General features: G+C 35.0%; 1 protein-coding gene across 2 annotated transcripts; it reads right to left on the bottom strand.

Annotated features, from left to right (window-relative positions):
* Positions 1-1,115: 1,115 nt before the first annotated feature.
* LOC123213876 lies at positions 1,116-21,604 on the bottom strand. Of its 2 annotated transcripts, XM_044633505.1 has the most exons (36): positions 21,137-21,592; positions 20,938-21,031; positions 17,459-19,698; positions 16,714-16,828; positions 14,771-15,637; positions 14,303-14,585; positions 13,773-14,224; positions 13,462-13,588; positions 13,257-13,381; positions 11,940-12,607; positions 11,698-11,812; positions 11,490-11,606; positions 11,088-11,182; positions 10,572-10,723; positions 10,000-10,055; positions 9,682-9,895; positions 8,699-9,118; positions 8,348-8,625; positions 8,140-8,225; positions 7,956-8,042; positions 7,606-7,867; positions 7,100-7,507; positions 6,891-6,987; positions 5,852-6,171; positions 4,893-5,009; positions 4,631-4,798; positions 4,320-4,448; positions 4,147-4,236; positions 3,934-4,040; positions 3,703-3,851; positions 3,427-3,509; positions 3,257-3,352; positions 3,017-3,139; positions 2,437-2,520; positions 1,995-2,138; positions 1,116-1,650 (listed from the first exon to the last, which is right to left on the bottom strand). In XM_044633505.1, the coding sequence occupies exons 1-36, from the start codon at positions 21,457-21,459 to the stop codon at positions 1,309-1,311; spliced, it is 9,633 nt and encodes a 3,210-aa protein (XP_044489440.1). In that variant the 5' UTR covers positions 21,460-21,592; the 3' UTR covers positions 1,116-1,308. The 2 variants fall into 2 exon arrangements, 1 of the variants encoding a protein (XP_044489440.1); XR_006501770.1 differs by lacking the exons at positions 1,116-1,650; positions 1,995-2,138; positions 2,437-2,520; ... (3 more) ...; positions 3,703-3,851; positions 3,934-4,040 and having other exon boundaries at positions 4,219-4,236; positions 4,893-5,002; positions 21,137-21,604.
* Between the last annotated feature and the right edge of the window lie 1,006 nt (positions 21,605-22,610).

Genomic DNA, 22,610 nt, shown 5'->3' with positions numbered 1-22,610 from the left:
GAATGAGACTATCTCACCAAGGTTATTCCATTGGTATTCAATTCATCAAATTACTACTTTTTGAAACATCAAGGATTGTTAGATTTTCTCTCTTACTAGTTTCACTTGCTTACAAACGGAAATGTGATTCCTATTTCAATTTATCTTGTTTTTATTGTTATTCATGTCCATGTTATGCATATCTGCCTAGTGTTATGATCGGATAAGCTAAGGATAGTTCTTGATATCCCATTGTTGCAGGACTTCATAGGCCATTAAGGACAGTGAGTTAATCTTCATTGCCACCTCCAGCACTTGCTCTTTTCTCCTCAACAACAACATTCACCAAGATCTCGGTTCCTTGATTGCCCCGTCCTCAGCCACATCACTATAACTTAGTGGCTTGGCCTTGAATGACGTTTCTTTTTTCATTGTCATCACCGTTTTGTTTTCCGTCCACCATATCACTCTCTTTTTTTTGGGGGAGTGAATGGATTTGCCATTACCTTCTTCCTGCATTGCCCTAAATTGTAACACTAACAAATGGTGACTTGATTAGATCTGTCTACTTCCATAAAGATGAGAAGCTTGGTCTCATTGTTGCATGAAATCAAGAGGAGAACAAGCTAGGGGATCTTATTGCAACCTATGTGAGCCTCAGACCTTAGACATGAACAACCATCACCTTTCTTGACTTCCTGAACCACAACACACGCCCTTAGATCTAAAAGTTGTCAATTATATATTCTCGTCAACTTCTCCTTGACGTTACTCCTATGACGATTGTCTGAAGGAAGAAACTTGCTCTAACCATCTCTATATACGAGTCGATTGTCAGAAGATTTGAAACTGATCTGACCGTTAATCCAACAAATAATTGATCTAAAGGACTTTTGCTTAAGTTAAGATTCAATTTGATAATTAAAACACTGACTTTTAGTTTCTATAATGATACATGACATTTTTGCCTTTTTCACCAATTTTATTAAAAAATAATAATAATAGATTTTATTAACAAATTTGACAGAGAAATAAGTAAATCCTGACAAGGCATCAATCCTTCAATATCAATTCACCATCGCATCTGCTTATCATTTCATTCGATTTCATGTGGGTAGGTTGGGTGGCTCACGGTCTTTGCTGCCTAGCCTGATATATATTCCTTGTTCAATAAATCTATACAAAACAGTTTTGTATAACAAATTACATAAAATGCAGTTCTAATGCACCAAGATTTCCGAATATATACATTTATACCAGTGCAACCAAGCTAGCTCATTTGTGTCTCAAACTGTACATAAACAGAGGACAAAGATACATGAAAATAGTTCACTGGTTCTCACTTCGGTCAAGAAAACTCAATAAAAAGCCACCCACGATACGTCGTGCTACTGGATTAGGGATACCACGGCACAACCTCCCATCAATATAAGCTATAATGCCTGAAAACACAAATTTCCCGAATCCCCATTTCCAAATGAACTTCATATAATTCTCCCCTTTGGCCGATTGCTGTGCAGGGACAATTGCCTTAAGATCGTCAGCCTTGGTCCCTTTATTCCACTTGATGCTACTGATAAGCTTATCAGCTTGCCTTCTTAGCAGGCGAATTGCAAAGCTCACAAAGAGGTGCTCGCACAATGTCAACACCGTGGGTCCTATCTTCCATTCCTGTGGAATCATGAATATAAATAGTGAATTTGAAAGGTAAAATTAATAGCAATTGTTTGACATATCATAACTAATCTTCCTCTCAAAGACCTTCAGGAAGCCAAATGGATAGCATACAGGGTGATCTAAGAAACTGACACTTGGCAGACTCACGTATTGACATTTAATAACAGTAAATCACATCAACAAACATCGTAGCTATTAGCTGTACCTTTGTATTTAGATGGACAACATATTCAAGCAAACATAAATGAACAAAAATACCATTTCAGATTTATATATGAAACTATGAAACAGATAAAGAGAGAAATTAGAAAGAGGAAGACAGAATTGAGAATAATTACACTCTCTCCTCGGAGATGCCGTAACGATTGAGAAGTTTTTGAAGGATCTCCCTTTAACAATGCTTTGCTCTCAAGGAATCCCTTCACACGGTCCATGATCTCATCTATGAGGGTATTGTTTGGAGGAAGGTTTTTAAGGAAAACCTACATGAATATATTAAAATGATAAGAGCATATCCAACCTCTTTTGGTCCACTTATCAAAGACAAAGTGTTGCCCAATCAAAAACCTGTCTAACACTAAAACAGAAACAAAACTTGCTCTACCATTTTCATATGTGACTTCCAAACAATTATGATAAAAGCCTACCATGAAATCATCAGATATCACGATGAGTTTTAAGTATCAAGATCATAAGCCAACTGAAAATTATGCCTTTCCAAAAATAGCATTCTTTGAGCACAAGCTGAGTATTGTTCCCATTTTCTTCCTCGACAATTACCTGATTGTCAATGACTCTGACTCTAAGATATTCTTGTCTATACATCGTATCCAACATAGCCTGCAGGTATCCTTCAATATATAACTGAAAAGTTTCAAGTGACTAGTTAGTGAAGTAACTCTAAATACAAATATTAAATTAAATCTCATGTAATTTGCTTATGAAACTTATAGCCATATCTATAGACTATCTGAAATGCATAAGCAGATTAAAAAACATCTGAATAGCTGATTATGTTGCAAGATATAATAGCATATGCTTCTCAATGATACACTCCAAAATCCCCGCCTTTACTTCAACACTTCCAGTAGCATACACATATTAGTATCAATAAGTTTTTTAACTGTCAGTGTCAATAAATTATTGCTTTTAACTGCTACTATCATTTGCAAATTCAAACAGGACTCATCACTGCTCCTCCCAAATTATCTTGATTTATGATAGGACTACTCCAGATTATATTTCTGGGCTCATCACTGCTCTCTACTTTTCTTTGCCAGCTTGACAATTATGTTCAGACACTCAGTCTTATTTCTTCTTTCGGTTATGTCTTTTAACTTGCACGCATAACATTTGTTACCTCATCAATCCCAGGTGTTCGATCCAGCTTGATGTTTCGATCTGGGCCACCTCCCATCAAAGCAGTCCCCAACAATGATGGCTCCATTGCCAATTTCAGTAGACCTTGGTGAAATCCACTTACCTTGATTATAAATATCAGCCAAAAAGTCAATAATTGTAATCTCTTCAGTTTTTAAATGCAAAATCAACGCAAGAAAATTATGCAACTACTAGTTCAAAATGAGAGGTTGATTTGTACCAGTCCATCAAAACCACTTGTTTCTGCACCCTTCAGTACAGAGTCTGATATTTCAGCGATAGCAGCAAATAGTACATTAGATCCAGCTGTTCTCAACTGCAAGGCCATCATTCTGTTAATAGTTTTGGTGGGTGCAACAGCAGTCATACATAAAAAGATATTAGACTCACAGTTTTTCCCAGATCACCAAAGTAGCGTTTTGTCCCCGAGAAATCTTTGCCATAAATACATTTACTAATGAATTTGAAGGTACCTGTTTTCAAAAGCCAGAACCAAAACCGAATTTAGAAGGCTCCATAACAAACTCAAATAGAAGGGTCAATGTCAACTGTAAATCTCATTAAGGCTCATGTAATTTGCTTCTGAAAGCTTTAGCAATATATATATATAGAGAGAGAGAGAGAGAGAAATATAGATGGAGAGAGAGAACCATTTAAAGCAGTTACCTAATGTGAAACCTGGAAGATTCATCAATCCATGGGAAGGGTCAAAGAAGACATCTAAAGAAGATGAAGCCAAGTCATCAAAAATAGAAGAGAAAGCCGGTGGAAGCAGTGGGCTTCCTTTAGCAATGTAGATCGACCTCATGACATACCTGATAATGATATCAAAATTTAGGCATGTTTTAATGAGCTAAATGGATCAAGAACAGAAAAAAAAATACATAAATGGATTACCATAAATAATGTTGTGCACATTTACTAAATAATTCACGTGCTGTAATCAAAGCATGAGTAACCAGGATGCCATTCAGCTCTACAACAATATTTCTAATGGAGGGTACCTACAAGTGAAAAATCAACTCATGCCTTAATGGAATAGACATAAATTTCTTGTATCTAAGGATAAACAAACCCAAATCTCATACATATAGAGAGATTCTGTCCCACCTTTACTACACTATGCAGTAATGACCTAAGGGTCTCCTGAGCTGAGTTATAACTTGAATAAGAGTCCCCAGGAAGAAAGTTAGCAATGATCTAAAAATACATAGAAACAAAGAGGTAAAGCCAGATTCCAACTAAACATCATAGTCAAGAAAGGACAAAGAAAATGCTTCAACCTTTATTGGGTGAATCTCAAAATGATCAAAGTAAAACTGCCGACTCTTAGTATTTGAGTCAGCGACTGATGTTCTCCAAAATGAGACAATTCTCATTAATGTCTCCTCATCAAGGTTCAAATCAACAGGCTGCACATGATGAGGTTATAAAATTTAGGCTACACAGTAAATGCATGTATTTCTACATACCATAAAATTTAGCCGTATTATTAATTCTACTAACAGTCAACAGAAATATCGTAATCAAACAACACCAAAGAAATAAATACAGTAAAGAAAGGAAAAGCTGGCGTGGGACTTCCTGATTCTACCTGCAGAACAATTGATGAGTATTTAACTTGCTGAACATTGGAGCCAGTTGAAAGCAGGACACACACAATTTTGAGAACACATTCATTTGAGTCACTATTATCCAATTCATGTCTCCGAATCATTGCAGCAAAAGGAGCTCCAACCCACTTGTGTTCAACATTCAATGACTGTATTGATGAAATTGAGGTACTATCAGGAATATATAGAAATATTTGCTTCAAGCATCACTATAGAAAACAGTTGACACTGGATAATAATTACCTGCACAGAAATCTGGTTATATTTCTGCCTATCAGTAAAAATAGAATCCAGATTTATATTCGCAAGCCTTGCAACCAAGATTGGTGTATAAAATGTCGCATCAACCTCATCTAAGTCCTTCAAAATATTGTAAATCAAATCAAAATGAATAGTTAAACGCCATCCATGGCTTCAAAATCTCATGCCATTTGAAATCAATCCTTCCCGCATAATCAGTACTAGGTCAATGTCACCTCCACAACACACTTCCATTAGCAGTAACTTTATCTAATTTTGAGGTGAAAACATAAGCTCATAACTAATATGCTAAACTGAGTTTGGAGGTTTTTTCCTATTCAGTGCTAACATAGTCATATAATGGACAATAGATATGATTAGACAACTATTTTACAGCTCATTATCATTCATAGAATCACATCAAATAGTTTAAAAGCATGAAAAGAAGTGTAGAAAAGACCAGGAGGTGATGGTAAATTGGATGAAACAGATACCCCATTTATCCATCACAGTAAAAATTTCATCTATTAAAAAGTATCACTCAAGCTATTTAAAAAAAAAAAAAAACAAACAAGATTAGTGATTACCCCAATGAGAAATCTTTTGAATGGAAAAGTATAGTAGATTTGCAAACTTAATGAAGCTTGTTAGAACTTAAATATTACTGCTAGTCTCTTATGAACTCAAAATTTAAGTATAGATAATTTCCTTCAGCATGATATCAAAGTTAAGTAATTTGTGTTCAAACCCCTGCTATTGTATAGATGAAAGTTGTGTTTGTTGCTAGTTGAGGGGCTAATTATTTCAGTTATCAAATGTGTTATAACTCAAATATACAAACTTCAGCATCAATTTTTCAGGTCAAATTGTAATGTAACAACAATAAACAAAGAGTTAAGAACATTAAATTAAAAAATCAGACTTAGGTTTACTTGAAAAAGATTAATATAATTAATATAAACCTGCTTTCGATGTTCAAGCAAGTGGATCGCAAAATGGGATATTCTTAGCTGAATCTTGGCACAGAACTGAGATAATCTGTCACCCCTATGGTCATTTGAAAACTCGCATATCCGTAAAACCCGTGTAGGACCATCTGCGCATATTTCATATCCCACCTTTCTCATCTCTATTCCATTTAATTCACCAAAACTAGCTATACGGTCTCCCATTTTTTTTCCCACAAGTAAATGAGATGCCAATCCTCTATGCTGCTTAACTTTGTAAAAGGGTTTCCATGGCCGCACCTTGTCCAAGTTAATTTCACGCAATGTATGTGTATCTAGAATTGAAATCAACATAGCCCATTAATACACTAGTCTTTTAGCATGCCCACAATCAAAAAAAAAATCCAAGCTATACATGCTATCTTATTAGAGATATCATAGACATTTCTTGTGAAATGACCATGTTGGACAAGACATTGGCATAGGAATGGTCACATAATCTACTCCCAGATTTGTGTACTCATTTGAAAACATCTGAGAATGCAGATACAAAAAAGAACAACCATAATGTAACATCAAGCTATGGGGACCAACATTTAAGCCAATACGGCTACCCAAGATCAACTGAAAAGAGAAGAGGGAAAATGAAGTAGTAAACTGGACACCTGAGCTTACAATGTTTCTCATTAATGGCCATTAAAACACTGCAGTGGAACTGGAAGCTAAATTCTTAAATGTGTATAAAGAATTGTACTCAGATCAAGCTAATCTCTTAAGCAGGGAATGCTCAGTAACAACCCTATACCAAACATCCAAAAGATGACTTCACAGGCATGTGATATTTTAATGTAGTAATTGATAGATGACTATCTTCATAGATTGAAGTACACAACAATTCTAAGACCATAATGAGGCCACTAAATTTGTAACAAGTCCATTATGAATAGAAGATCTCAGATTTTAATATCTGATTTCCAAGATGTCATTATGGAATATCAGAAACATTAACACATTATGAACAGAAGAAAAACAAAGTAACAAGGCCATCGATTACCGTTGATTAGAACAACTAACTTATGAGGAAGAGTCAAATCATCCCAGACATAATCAACACTGCATCCAGATCCAAGAACTTCTGGCTCTGAAGAATCCTGGAAAACTCTCCAGCAATAGTTGAAAAACAATTAAGACATGCATAATATTAGTTCCATTCCACATCAACTTAACATTAGAAACACAAGGGAAATGGGAAAACGTCAGAACCTTCTGATAGTAAGTAATAGATGCACAATTCAAGCAGTTCTCGATCCGATATGGTAGATTGGCAATTGGTGGTCTGTGAAAGTGCACAACAAGAGTAGACCCTTCTTCTGCCACATGAACACTAGCAAATTCTGTTACATTGTTGTCTGGTTCTGTCACTTGACCAGATTGTTTTCTAAATTTTAGGAAAAAGCGTCCCAGTGAAGATATGCATAATGGCCCTGACCAACCCAATTCAGATTCAGCCAGTCGAAACTGGATAAACACCATTGATTTATCATTACCATTTCTGTGTTTTCTGATAATATTCTCAAATAAACTGAATTCTCTCTTCTTGTTGACTCCATCACGCAACTGTAATGTTGTTCTTTGTTTGCTACTGATGTGAAACATGCCTGCCATGTCATCCTTTCCAAAAGAAAGGTGGGAGTTAAGGAAATACCATAAAGATTTACCCAAGATGTTAAATAAATGAGAAGTAAATAACTGAAGCACTGAGAGCAAACCTCCAAATAACACTGTTGAACAATAATAGTATGTTCTGTCTCATTAACAACAACATGTCTTGGGACAATAGTTGCTGTTTGTGATGGAACAAGCACTTTACTTGAAGACGGTCCCATAGACACTCCAAATCTGCTGATATGCTTGACTCCAGATATTTCCTCTACTTCCAAGTTTATCTCTGTAAGACCTGATAATGCATCCAAGTCTAACAGTACCTCAGATGAATGATCTTCAAACAATTTGAACCTAACTTTGTGGGATCTGGCAGAGATCAAGCAATTTTTAGCATCATACAGGAAGAAGACAAACTTTATGCATTCATGTAGCCAGTTCATCCACTTAATCTCACCTTAAAAGCCATGATGCGGTTAACTTAGGGGCCAAAGATAATCCCATCTCAGGAGGAATGATGAAACCAAATTTCTCAACCTCACATCTGCAAACATTCATAACAATGTAGCATTGACAAGGACAGACAATTCATCTATTCTAAAAGAGTTCATTAACCATTCATCAGTTCATTCAGTGACTACCTTGATAAAGGCTTCTGAGTAGGAGCATAGAGAAATAGTGAAACATCGGTTTCATTCTTAATGGTGTAGGCTGAAAAAATAACAGCCTGCAAAAACATAAGCTGTTTAGCATACCAACTAGATGACAAGGTGCATTGACTATAGAAAGATTCATGACAAGATACGTCAGATGAATATTAAAAATTATGCATGGTCATTGAGCAACAACCTCCAATATGCCTCTCTGCCCACGAGACAATCTTAAGGAAGCAAAATACTTTCCACCACCAAAATCCAGATCAATGTCCAAACAATGCACCTCGTTCTTATGCTTAACTAACTTCTTTACCCAATCACTGCTGTTTACCGGTTTGCACTTTGATTTAAAAGCAGTTAAAGTAACAGTGAAGTACATTATGGCAGGATTAACATAAAAATCGGCTGTTGATCCACATGGTATAGTCGCCTGCTTCCCAATGTTTCCAGAGCTACTAATGGATGACAAATCTGCAAAAGAATGGAATAAAAGTTTGTGGTATGATACAAAAAATATTATTGAAGTTCATTTTCTGCTCTTTACCAGTCTCAGTCAAAAGCACTTGTATCTCCAAATGCAATAGATTGGACACCTGCATGGTAGGTAGAAGAAAGATTTCCTTCTGCTCTTGTAATGCGGTAGGCAAATTTCTATTCTCAACCCGATCACCATATTTATCAGGATCTATAATAGGCACATTTCTTCGTATGCTTTCAATTAGAAAATGCATGTTTGAAACATGCACATCATCTGATTTGAGAGCACAATGTGCAGTGCTAAAGGAATATTTCTCTGATTCAACAGCTAAAGCCTTTCTGACTTCATAGCTTAATTTATCAAATATACCAGAGAGATGAACAGCCTTTCCACCTTTGAGCTCATCTGACCATTCTGCTGAAAGTACACTCTTTGAGCTCATCAAGCTATCTGGATTTTCAGGTCTAAAAGAGAACAAGAAGTTTCCTACAAATTATTTCCAAACCAAAAAGTTTCAGGAGAAAAACACAATTTACAAGAATTAAGAAAGAAGAGAGAATACATGCATCTGAATTTTATTTTTCTCTTTTGGCCTTCAAATTGAAAAGGGAAAGATGAATTTGTCAAAACAAAATAGACAATCAGCAAAAACTTATTAATTACTGCTAAGAGCAATGTATTGTAAAAAAGCCCAGAAACCAGCAAAACTCCGTCATTTGAATAAATGACTCTGTGAGATTTATATTGGTCAGCATCAAGATCCAAACCTTATGTCCCAATCCCACCCTTTACCACCATGCTAGGAAGACTTCAACCAGTTCAGTTCTAATCACCACAAAGAATACAAATAATGAAGCAAGATAATAAAAATCCTATCTAGAAAATCAAAATTATTTTCATCAAAATTTCTTTTTGTGTGGCAAAATCAAACTTCAACATGCAGAAGCAGAAAACAGTGAGACAAGGAACATGAAGATATTCAGGCACATAACAGCTTAATTATTGCAGTACTTAAATACAGCTCAAATATTGGCGTTACCAAAGCATACCAACACTTAAAGATGTCAATGCCTTCTTCAACCCACCAGACAAATTTATAGCATCAAACATAGCCATGGAGTCATCAATGGCTTCTCCTGGCTTCAACAAAACAGATGCAAATTGATCTTCATTTTCTTGAGTTCGTCGAAAACGTAGCTCCATAGAGAATCCCGTTTCATTATGTATTCTTATCAGAGGAGAAACCACAATTGACAGGCCATCCTACAAGTTTGCACAAGATTAAAGAAAGGAGAACTAATCAAAGTTGAAATGCAGCCAGTAGTGAACTAGGCTGAAAGTATAGAGCAAGAGATTTGAGCAAGTACCTCAGATTTCCTTGAAATGTCTACCACAAGAAATGGCCCAGGGTAAGTTCTTGAATCTGTTCAAGAACAGAAGAAAACAATAGGTTATAGTTAAAGTATCTTGATTTTTATTTTCATCTGTGGCAACAAAAATATTGCATGTGAAAATTAGCTGATTGATTGAGAAGTAACAAAGAAGACTGAGATTCACAGTGGTTTATTATGATCACATTCACTCCTACCCAATGTAACTAGAGAAATCTTTGAAAATGGTTCCAGAGGCAATTTATATTATCCGGGAGTCTGTGCCAGATGCATGTATCAAGAGTTGCCTCTTTGTGTCTTCAATATCTGCAGCTAAACTAGAAGTCTAGGGATGAATCCATATGTGACAAACAGGTTTAGCCGCAGCATAGGCAGCAGCTTTTGACTAATAATTGATAGGGCAAGAGAACCATAAAATATAGATCCACAACAACACATCTATACCCAAATATTTTAAGGATGACTGGAAAGATCCAAATGATACAATGAATATCTAAAAAGCTTCTTCAAAAATTATGTCGCAGAAGAAAGACAAAGAATCTACATACCTTGGGCTGACATTATTCTAGTTCTCCAAGCAAATGACTGAGCTTCTAAAAGGGAAAGATTAATCGAAGACGTTGTAATAGATCCAGGCGCAAAAAGTTGGATTGAAACAACCGATGCAATATCTGGAGGCTGATTTGCTAAAGTTGAGTGCCTTAAAAACATATATGCATGTCAGATCCCAAATGCTTGCAAACTACAAGTAAATTACTAATCAGAAATAAAATATGTTTTTAAATAACCATGCCTATTTATTGTAAATACAAACACCAGAACCTTTTCAGTATTAAGCACAAATTTCTTCTGAAAATCCTATCATAGCCTTTAAACCATATATATGTCTCCCTAGATGTATATAAGTATTCACACTCACACAAATATCCAAAATCAAAGAGAGCAGAGGACAGAGAAGACCAGATGAAAGCTGACTATTTTCTGGGTATTCTCAAACTATCAAGCTGACAGCAAATGGAATATTTACTGGCGTAAAGTATGATTTATGTAGTTCAGAGAAGCACCTCAAGAAAATGGAAGCAGACTGTTTTCTACCTACTATCACACTTTGCTGATTGTAAAATAGACATTGAAGGTTTAAACCTGACTGATTCTCCACCTGCCATGGATACAAATTTGCTAAGTCAGAATCAAGAATATAAAATAAACACAAAATGAAAGAGAATACAGACAGAGAGAGAATAGCAGGAGAGAAACCATAATCAGATATTTAATGCAAAAGAAAAAAGAACAAATCCAATATCATCACAAAATAGAAGGGTCAAATTACATGTATCAATAAAATTATAATAATAATAACCCAGAAAACCAACCCACAACACACACACACACACACACACACATAGAGAGAGTAGTGGGGAAAGAAAGATGGTTATGTGAACCAACAACATAATTGAGCAGCAGACCTTGCAAAAGTTGGTAAAAATCCGAGAGCTTCTGATTATATAAGGACCAGCCAGATTTAATTTTCCAATAGCAAACAGAAGAATGTCCAATGAAAGCTCAGTTAGAAATATATTGATCTGAAAATATCACAAAACAAATTGTTAAGACAATTCCAAAATGGCAAAAAGAGTTGAAAGAAAACAAAATCTGAAAGAACAAAACTCTGACCTCAGTTCTGCAATATATATGAAGAGGCACTTTATGTGCAAAATTTTCTGAACCCTGAATTTCAGAACTAGAACGATAGTAAACACATACTTCAACGGGTTGAACAAGTTCTCTCCTACAAATACAAAATCAAAGAAAACAAAAAAGTTATCAGAATGGGAAATAAATTTGAAATAAAAGGCAAGTAACAATGATATAAAATTAGTTTTACTCTCAAATTGAATTTGGAAATAAGTTCTTACCATAAACTTCTTTGGCCATCAAAGTAAGACAACAAAGCCCTTGATGTGTTTATAACCCTGGCTTTAGTAGGTAGAATTTGTACAGTTAGTTGGGTATCACTAATGCAACCACAAAGTAGTGGGAGCCTGTCCTTTGTATCTAAAAGTTCATGGACAATTGTCAGAGAAATTTTGTCAACTGTAATATCAATACAAGGAAGACCCCCACTCTTCCCAGAAGTCTTCCCTTCATCATCACGTTCAATATGATACAGATTAGTACCAGAGGCATCTCGAGAATAACCATCTGACACTACAGAGTAGCGAGTCATAGAAAGGTGATCAAACAATTTGAACTTGAATGGATTTCCTGGCTTTCTAACAAACTCTGGTGCCCCATCAATGAAAGCAACAGCACATTCATTCTTCTTATTTACAAGGTAAAAGGTATCTTTGACCAATTGATTGCAAGGCTCCCAGTCCACATCACCACTATAACTCTCAGAGTCACAAGATAAAGTTCTCCATAGTGCCCACTTGCTGTCATCAGCGCTGGAAATGTCAACAAAACATGACCCAGAACGATAATTTAATCGCAAAGGTTCTCCTGAATCATTCTTAGCATGCAATGATATCAAAGAGAACCACAAAACTGATGACTTCCATCTCCTTTGGATTTGGTATTTGACCTACACATAAGTTTGAGAAGAGGTAATAGTGTAAACAATCAACAGAGATTTGAAGTACTATAAACAACAACTCACATAAAAGCATGATTGTAAATGAATTGTTGGTAGTAGAGGTAATTCTTAAAATATCTTTTAGGGAATACCATATGATGATATTGGGAATTCAGAAAATTCTCTTATAATGGGAAACTAATTAGAAAAGTTGTTTTCCTAATTAGGCAAATATATTTGTTCCACATTTACAGGGTTATCCTTCTTTGTACCAAGACCCTCCATAGATCAAGGAATAATTCAAGAAAATGCTAATTGATCCACTGGGGTGCAAAATCCTTAACAACTTCCCACATGGAGGTGGATAACCTCAAAAGTATGCCTGAAGCTGTACTATCTGACAAGCAAATATGTTGCAGTCAACTTGGAATTCTTTCTAAATCCTATCTTTGCTTCACCAAATTAAATATCAGATAATCTTGCCACCAAACTACCAGGGCATTTTAAGTCTAAAAACTTCAAAATTGAAGCACAAAGCCTCTAGAAATTGCCTGTATGTAACAACAACTCAGAACACAAAAATACAAACTAAAAAATAACTTCTAACTACCAAAGCCCTCATGCTTGAGGGAAATGCAATGTAATCTGAATTTCTTACCCTGAAAAGAGCCCTTTCTCCAACAAGAGAATAATGAAGTGCACCCACAAGTGTATACTTATTTTCTCCACCTTCCACTGCAAAGTATGTATGTTGGTGTACATCTTGAATTGCAACAATGGCTCCTATACAAAATCATAAGTTGCATTTGGTTCAAGTTCCAAAAAATTGAATGCAAGAGATTTTAAGCCTTAGAGATCTTTACCATCCGGGACCACAGTTTTCAAACTGTTGTAGGCTTCTTGATTATTGGAATGGAGCCTTTTTGTTGTTTCACTAGCCATTTTTCTGCTGAATGCCTCAGAGAAAGATGAAATTGTGGAAAGAATCATCTGATGTAAAATACCATGTTAGATCATGAAACCATGCAGGCCCCTAACCTAGAAACAAGATAAACATATGCTTCTACAATGATATTAATCACAGCTCAGAAGCATGAAAAGTGCTGGTACTTACAATCTTAATAATAATGATATTAAATATTTATTAATAAAAGGCAACTGAAAAACATTTCACCTGCAATTCAGACAGAGAAACTGTCATATCAAAGCCTGAAACAGAGCCTCTCCCGAACCAATTATTCTCAACTTTCTCAACTAATATAAATGCACCCAGGTGTTTCAAGATATGGTTTTGATGACTTAAGTGAAAGACTTGAGAAGCACAATTCTCGGTGGCAAATTCATTCTCAAAGACAGAAACCTTTGAACAACTTGCAGCATCACATGGATGATTCCTATCATTATACTGAGCTGTTACAGTGCCTTCTCCAACGACAGAACCAGATAACAACTCATTTGTTGTGACAGAAGAGAAATGGGGAATTTGAAGTTCATTTTCCACACCTTCTTGAAGGAATTGAGAAAGAATTGATAAGCAGGAAAGCTCAAATTTGAACTTCTTTTGCAAGTTTGTTATCCCTAGTTCCATATGAGCATCAATCTCAAGCACAAGTTCCCGAACACACCCTGCAGAACTGGATCAATTATCTAAATTCATTTAGGATAATTAGATTGGAGGACTAGCTAAGAAGGAAATATATATACCAGATTCATTTTCAATTACAAGAACAACAGAAAATTGAGACACATCTACAACAAAAGCTTCCAGCAGTTCTCTTCTGGTTCTTTGAGATGTAAGTGTTCCTTGGGCAGATTCCTTGATAAAATCCATACATGGTCCAATCATATCGACAACATCTTCAGTGCTTTGAAAATGTTCAGCAGATAATTGTAAGATAGATAAAAGGTTTGCAGTCTGATCAACGTATGAAGACAAGCAGTGAACAAACATCTGCAAAGTACTCATTTCAAGAAAAAGAAGACCACCCTGCCAGTAGCAACACAGTCACTCCCATTGAAAAAAATGTGGGAAATAAGAATTCATATGAATGAAATTTCACATACACTTAGTCATTCACAAGAATTTCAACAATTTAAACAACCTAGCTTCAAAATTTAAAGCCAACACAGATAAAGGAGAATATCAATTTGTCTAATGCAGAATATTATCACCTGGATTGTCCAAGAGGCCGTTTGAAATTCTCCCCCCACAGAAAGTGAAGACAGAAGCTTATTTATTTGATGTATTCCAATTAGACCATTCTTCACTGAGCAACTTGTCATGAAAACCTCATCAAATGCAATGTTTACAAGTATCCAGTGACTTGGGGCTTGTGTGAAGGTACTAGGAGTAAATCCTAACTTCTGAACAAAACGATTAGACCAAACAATTGATTTTTCACACTCACCTTTCAAAGGGGAATTCTCCACAGAATGCACTATATTATCCACTGAGCTAAAACTACGAATTGCATCTCTCACAGTACCCAAAGAGGAGGTAGCATGAGGGCGATTCAACAACAATGTAAACATGCAATTAGAAAGGGATAGTTCATGCAAGCAATCATGTGGCTGTACCAGCAGATTTCCAAGTACCAAGCGATCAAAACTCTTTCCAATATGATCCTCATATCTGACCATGAGAGACTTAACTCCTGACAAGTCAAAGAAAACTTCCATTTTCCCTTCTTCACAAGATATGTCAATACATGTTGGATGTACAGAAATCCAAAATCCATAATCAAGAAAACCATCGACCAACCTTTTGTGATTTGAAGCATCCAAAATTTTCCTATAACTCAACTTATTGTTCATTCTAGAATTATGAAAAAATAAGTCACTTGACTTGAGCTTAAAGGTTCCATTAAGTGAAATCAGAATGCTATTACATATTAAGGGTGCTGAGTTTCCGGTAGTTTCCTTGTTCTTGTGTTCCAAGGACACCATATCTTGCCCCATAAATTCTTGAAAGGGAAAATATGCAACAGAATCAAAGCTATTCAATGCATATGATGCTGAAGTGAATGAGCTTACAACCACCTGGGAAAAGAATACTGTTTAGATATATATATGCATTAATTCAAAAGATGAATGATATTACAAGGATTCTAAGGTCTCATAAAAGAGAAACACAAGGACAACAATCTGAAATCTATAAGTGTTGGTGTAATACTTTTACGAGGATATGTTGACTCTTTAAAGACAGTAGAAACTCTAGCATCTAGTCTAGTGTTCTTCTGCTTCTCTCCCTCTCCAGGTCTCACTTTTAATTTTACACAGAAGCACCCCATGGCACAATTATACCAATGTTATACTTACTCAAGATCAGTTAACAAAATGGAGCCCAAGCGCCATCCCTTCCCATCAAGGAAAAAGCATCCAGAAAGAGTAAGTTTTAGCATACAGAGATCACTGACAAGCTTGGCAATTCGTGAATCTTCACTGTCATCAGTAATTAAAATGCCAACTATTTTGTACAAAAAAACTTTCAAACTGCCAGAGCGATTTCATGTAGGCAAAGAAATTGAGTATGTTATCATTTCTACCTTAACAGTTTTTCAAAGAACTTAGCAGCAATTGCTGTAATTTCAGTTTCACAAGAATGGTGTTTCTTCAATATCAGATTAATCATCGACTTAAATTATTTATCTAGCTTTAACCCTCCAAAAATTTGTTTCTAATTCCCAAAATACAATTAGCACATAGCTTGGAATATTTATTATAGAGATGGAAAACATCATCATATACATAAATCAGTGGTCATAAAATTGCCATCAACCAAGCGACTAACAGCAAAGAGAGGAATAGGAGTGACAAACGACTTAATATAGGACTGGCATATATGCCCACTAAAGGTGCAGTAAACTGTAAAGCATATGATGTGCACACAGATCAGGTCAACAAGAATTACTTTAAGATTATGGACAGTGGAACTGAATGTCAGAAAACATAAGAAGAAGAAAAAGGTTCAACAATTACATTTATGCACTTAAAGCACAAAAAGAAAAACTGAAAGGAGTATAGTGAAAATTCTAGTATAACTATGTCAAATAGTAAAGACCAAGAATATGAACAAAAACATTCCCAAATCTAATTTGGTCTCAGTAAGGAATCACCTGAAGGAAAACATACATCTCATCCACAAATGACATTATGGTGAACCCTGTTGCCATTCCACACAAAGCTACTGAGAAGGCAACAACGGTGGAGGTTAATGAATGAGCATACTCCCTGCAATGGTTATATAATCCTTTTAAACATCAAGAATAAAGACAAGATAGATAGTTTTTCAGTAAAAACACAATGTTTCTCTTCATCAATCCACAATTCTCAAGATCACCACATTTTTTTAACAAATGAGATAGGAAAAAATGGCATATCAGAAGTATCGAGAAAGAAACATGAATCCAGATGAATTAGATACTACAAAACAATGGGAAGACAGGACAAAGTGGAACTTCATATGAGAAAGGATCCATATGTGCTAACTCATGTCAAAAAAAAAAAAAAGGACTGCACAACCCCATTGAAAAACCTAACAGATTGTCCAAAAAAAAAAATAAAAACAAAGATTGAAGTATCTTGTACAAGCAAGAAAAGTTTAAGTTAAAAAAGTAAAGATAGCAGGAAAGGAAAAATGAACAATATAAAACATTTAAATCTAAATAAATAAAGAACAATTATGAAACTTTTCAATAAAATTACAGATCCCTAGTTTTCACTATTCCTTCTAAGCCGGGTCAGGGAGCAAGAGTTGAAAAAACCACCTTCCTTATGTAGCTAAATTTATGCTCAATTCAAGAAAAACATACACATAAGATGTTAAAAATGTAGAGGAAAATCATAAAGGAAAAAGACTACCTGAAGGATGCTAATTGGAAAGTTATTGGCTTCAATGATAAAATTTGATTGTGTTGTTTTTCCACTGAGTCTACCAAGTAAGCATTCAAACCATTAAATCTAAGGTAAGCACACAGTGAAATCCACCCTTCAGATGCATATTTTTCATCATCTGATTTAGGTATATCAATCAGCTGAGGTTCGCACAATCTGATGCACTCTGATTCTGCATCATCAGATCCTGGAAATCTGGTAAATGATGCCAAATCAGATTTTGTGGTTGGCCAAACAACAACTTCAATATTGTGGACATCAAATTCAAGGTGAAAATCCCCCAAATGATTCATGTATTTCCTTCTGTCATGAAACCCCACCTTCCCCGATGATATTTGGATGTGAGGACCTGCTACGAGTACTCCAATCTGAATATGTTTCTCTGGAAGTATTCTAAGCAAGCCCATCTTAAGTCCACTAGCATAGCTCTCATATGCATCATTGCAACTGATCCCTGGTCGATCAACAACAGTTGGTGGAGACCCTGAAATTTTCTTTGACCTCCCATTGCCCTTAGTCCAACATACAGCATGCTGTATCTGCCGAAGAAGAAGAGCCAAAGATAGAATAGATGAATCTCCTAAAACTATATTTAACTTTCCCATGGTCAAGTTACATTTCCAAAACCCAGAATCTGGACTCTTATGGCCTGGAAACGTCAAAAAGCTTTTTATCTCACATAGAAGCCATGGATTTTCAGAATATTCGATCTCGTTCTCTTCAAATTTCATGCAAGATCTTTTCCAATTCATCCACATTTCTCCCAGAAAATTTTCTAAAAGTGGGTCAAATGCAGCTTCAGCATGAACAGCTGGATTGGTTTTATTAGTTTCTGAAAGGAAAAACATTTGTGCAGGTTCACCCCACATAATACTTTTGACAGTACTGACTTTTCCTTTTCGATGTCCTTTCTCAGAAGCAATAAAATTCTTTGAACTGCTCTTCCCGATAGGAGCTCTGATATTAGTTGATGACTTAACCTTGAGTTGGCCACAGGACACAGACACAGACTTTTCAGAGATGTCTTCTATGTACATTAATATCAGACTATCAACTGAAAGACAAAAGGAAAGGAAATCTGAACTTGAAATCCCAGTTTGTGATTCTACTCTTTTATTAACTGGGTCTCCTAAGTTTTCTGGATAGACAGTTAAGGTAATACTTTCAAGGTTTAGAATGAAGCAATAATGTGGACAAGAATGCTCAGAAACCATTCTTGGATTCACATTTGACTGTTGAATAAAAAATCTAAACAAAACTAAAAAACGTACAATTAGATGGAATATTTTGTACATAACTTTCCAAATAGATGCTAGTAGTGGAAGGATCATACAGAAAATTTTGAAGTGATTGATGACAAAGGATTCTCTGTAACTATCTTCAGCATGTTGAACATTTGACGCAGCCTTGTACCGGGCTATACGCCTTGCCTGTGCAATAGCTTCAGGAGGTAGCTCTTTCTCAATATCAGAAATCACCTCCCAACTGTTTTTTACAGAAGCTATAAACATTTTATCTTGGGACATCTTCACGGCAGATCTTTTTAGCAAGTGATCAGCAGAGTAACCAAGTAGGATTAGTAAATTCTCATAGCTGTTGACATAACATAGCCATAGACTAACAAGACTAACTAAATTATGCAATGACAAATTAGGAGCTGAAATTGCAAGGCCAATTTTTCTTGAAGCTAGCTTCCATAGTAGTCTACCATTTCTAGCGCGCTTTGAGTCTTTTGAAGTTAGGTTACCAAGATACACAAAAGCATTGAGATCAACAGGAGAAAAGAAAAGACTTAATACTGAAGCACGAATATGGAAATCTACAAGCAGAAGTTCATCCAATTTAATAAAAGTGTACAACTCATTTGAAGAACAAACAGTGTTCGCATGATCATTCCTCTTGTACCCAATTTCAAAATATCTTGCGCTGATAACAAAATAAATCTCTTTCAGAGGTCGAAAAAGAGCACCAACTAATCCTCTCAGAAGGCATCCTTGCTGAAAATACAGAGACTCTGTATTTAGATCTTTTACTTCCAAGATATATGCAAATGAATCATCAACAAAGGGGAGTTGCAATTGCACACTAATGCTAGGAATCTGTAGATGGCAATGATTGAGAATAAGATTTAAAATAGAAGTTCTTATCCTATTTCTTGAAGGACTGGTGCTCAAGATCCTTTCTAAGACATCATGCAGAATACCACCCTGAAAAAAAAAAGGGCCTCACCGTTATAGCCAAGCATAAATGATTAAATTAGTATGCAAGATTTCACATGCCCAAGTGAGTATATAGAACAATTGATAGACTATACTAAACTTTGTGATCTCCTAATTTTGGTAGGTATATGTCACCTTATGTAGCTGAGCCTCACCAACAAAGCATTCAAGTACCCATGAATTTGTTTCCTCCATTAATTTGTTTATTTAAAAAAAATATATGGCACCTATGAAATAAGCATTTTCCAAATTTATAAGGAAAGCATGGTATAGAACCTGTGGACTATTCATTAAACCTCCTTTGGTGTTTGTTTATGGCTTCCTCTATCTAAAATTTTAAGGTAAAACCATGTTTTAGTTGGATTGGATGTCTGCTTAACAAGCTTATCTATCAATGCCTTCATACGCCAACAATGGTATATTTGTAGTTAGCCGTTTATTAAATAAGAAAAATGCTTATGTATTCCAATTTGTATCCCAAATTTTGTATGCCAAGCGATGTGACATTGTTTTTAGGGTATATGTGAATTATGTGATCATATGGTCTATGATGTGCAACTCTAGGTTAGTATCATCACTTAGGAATACAAGATTTGGATATAATGTAGTATTCTTGCAATACATATTACAATGGTTTTAAAAATTGGTTGAACTATCACTTGCTAGCCAAAACGGTTTCAATTCATTTATAAATTATTTTTGGAGTTAGATCAGATTGGATCGGATTAAACAAGATTAAAACATTTAAACCGCCCAATTGGTGCGGGTAAGAAACAGGCTTGACCCGATCAACATAAAAAATCAATTTTTTTTTTTTTCAAAAATTCATTCCTGGACCTGACCCCAAGACTTCATCTATCAATTTTAAGCATATATAACATCAAACAAAGTTTATTTTGATGTTAAAATAATTCAAATTATATATCTAATAGTAAATTATACAAAATTGTTTTAAATATTAATTTTAACCAGTGGTCGAACCGGTTTGATTGTCGGTTGGACTAAACTGCCTCCTCCACCAGATTGACATCCATCCCATTTGATTCCAAAAACATTGCTTATTACTCTATTTGAACAAAATCTATTCAATATTAGCTGGTCCACCAACGAGCTGAGGTAAATGTCAAGGCAGGTTTTAATCACTCAACCTTCCATAGAAATTGGAATTAAACCAATAATACAATGTCGACTACAACTCAAAACAAAATCAACACAATACAGATTTACCTCGGGATCAATAGCAGAAAGACTTCTTTTAACGTCCTCTGAAAGCAAATTACTGGATTTCCCATCCTTTCTCAGTCTTTCTTTTTTAATTTCTCTTCAATGAACAATTAAAAAAAAAAAAAGAAAACATAAAATAAAATGCGTGAAAGAAAACGAAATACTTGTCCACCACAAATGCGTGTAGCAACAGTGAATTTACCTAGCTGAGAGTGTGACATGAAGGCCGCGAATTTCGAAGGAGAATGCAGTGGAAGACCAATGCGAGAAGCGAAGTATCAATTCTTTGACTTTGACTTCTTTGACGCATAAGCTATTAGACGACTCTTCATCTAGCAATTGATTGATACAAAGAGAGTTAAGGGTAAGATTCTTCAAAATCGCGTGAGATTTTATGAACCCTAATTTTAGCTCCAGCTCTGGCTCGTCTTGCAGCCATGGCTGCAACAGAGAAGACAGCTTGCGGTAGATTATATTCATTAAAAACATTATGGACTGGTTAGCCAAGGAGAATTTCCATGGCATAAAATGAGAAATAATTCTAGCGAGACAATAAGAAATTCTGTTTTTTTGATGCCCTAATTTACAGAGCGGGAAAATTAACTGACAGAGAACTATAGGCGGTGATCACGCGCCTCTTGAGTCTTGCACCGATGCTGACCGTTCCACCGCTTTATGGCGGTTTGTTTCCTTTCTTTTTGGTTTTTTATGTTTGATTAGTAATTGGGCCAATTAAGGTTTTTAGGCCACGGGTCATTCTTAGATATAATAATTCCGGTAAATTTAAGAATTTTAATCCTAATAAAAAGAAAATTCTCTAATAAATTCAAAAAAAATATAAAAACATAAATAAAAAATATCTTTATAACTGAAAATAGGGATATATGTGTTTCTTCCTCTTTCTATATTTATCCATATCTCTGTCATTGTCTCTATTTTTATCTCTTTATATTAATATTTTTACTTGAAACATTAGTCTTATAATTTTATAATTTTTATATTTTTTAAACTTATTTATATTTTTATTATATATTAAGGTAGTTAATAAATAATATTTAAAATATTAAATTAATTTTAATTTTAATAAATTTTATTATTTAATATATTTAAAATATATATAAAAAAAGATTTTTTTCCTATAAAGATAAAAAAAGCGATTTTCTTTACAAAGAGAGAGAAGTAAAAGTCTTTATCATCTCTGAACCAAAAATGAAAATTAATATCTTCTTTGCACCCTTTCGCATATCCACGGTGATCAATATGTTATGGTATGACGAAATTACCCATCTTAAAAAATTGCATTTGACTTAGTTTGACTATCTTAAAACTCTTATTGTCATTGTACACATCATATTTCTGCTACCAATCTCAAGTATTCCGCTGGGTTTTCAAGCAAAAAGATGGAAAGAAACGTAAACAATTGTGCATCTTCATTTTTTCGCAAGGTGTGAAGGCTTGCTTGTTTGCATTGAAAAGGCAGATGTAAGGTCACATTTTTCTTCTTTCTTAGATACTATAATGGAGGGCCAAAACCTTCCTGGGTAGGATGATGGGAAAAAATATTCTACAGGAACATTTTAAGTGACTTCTTCTTAATTAAGTTATATTTTGTTTCAACTTTAATATTATATTTTCAACTAACAGATAATTATCTATATAGAAAAGTGTTAATGAGG

Source organism: Mangifera indica, chromosome 1 (assembly GCF_011075055.1).
Source record: "Mangifera indica cultivar Alphonso chromosome 1, CATAS_Mindica_2.1, whole genome shotgun sequence".
In the NCBI taxonomy this organism is placed as follows: domain Eukaryota; kingdom Viridiplantae; phylum Streptophyta; class Magnoliopsida; order Sapindales; family Anacardiaceae; genus Mangifera; species Mangifera indica.
Note: the sequence above shows the minus strand (reverse complement) of the source record. Positions and strands in the feature narration are given on the sequence as shown.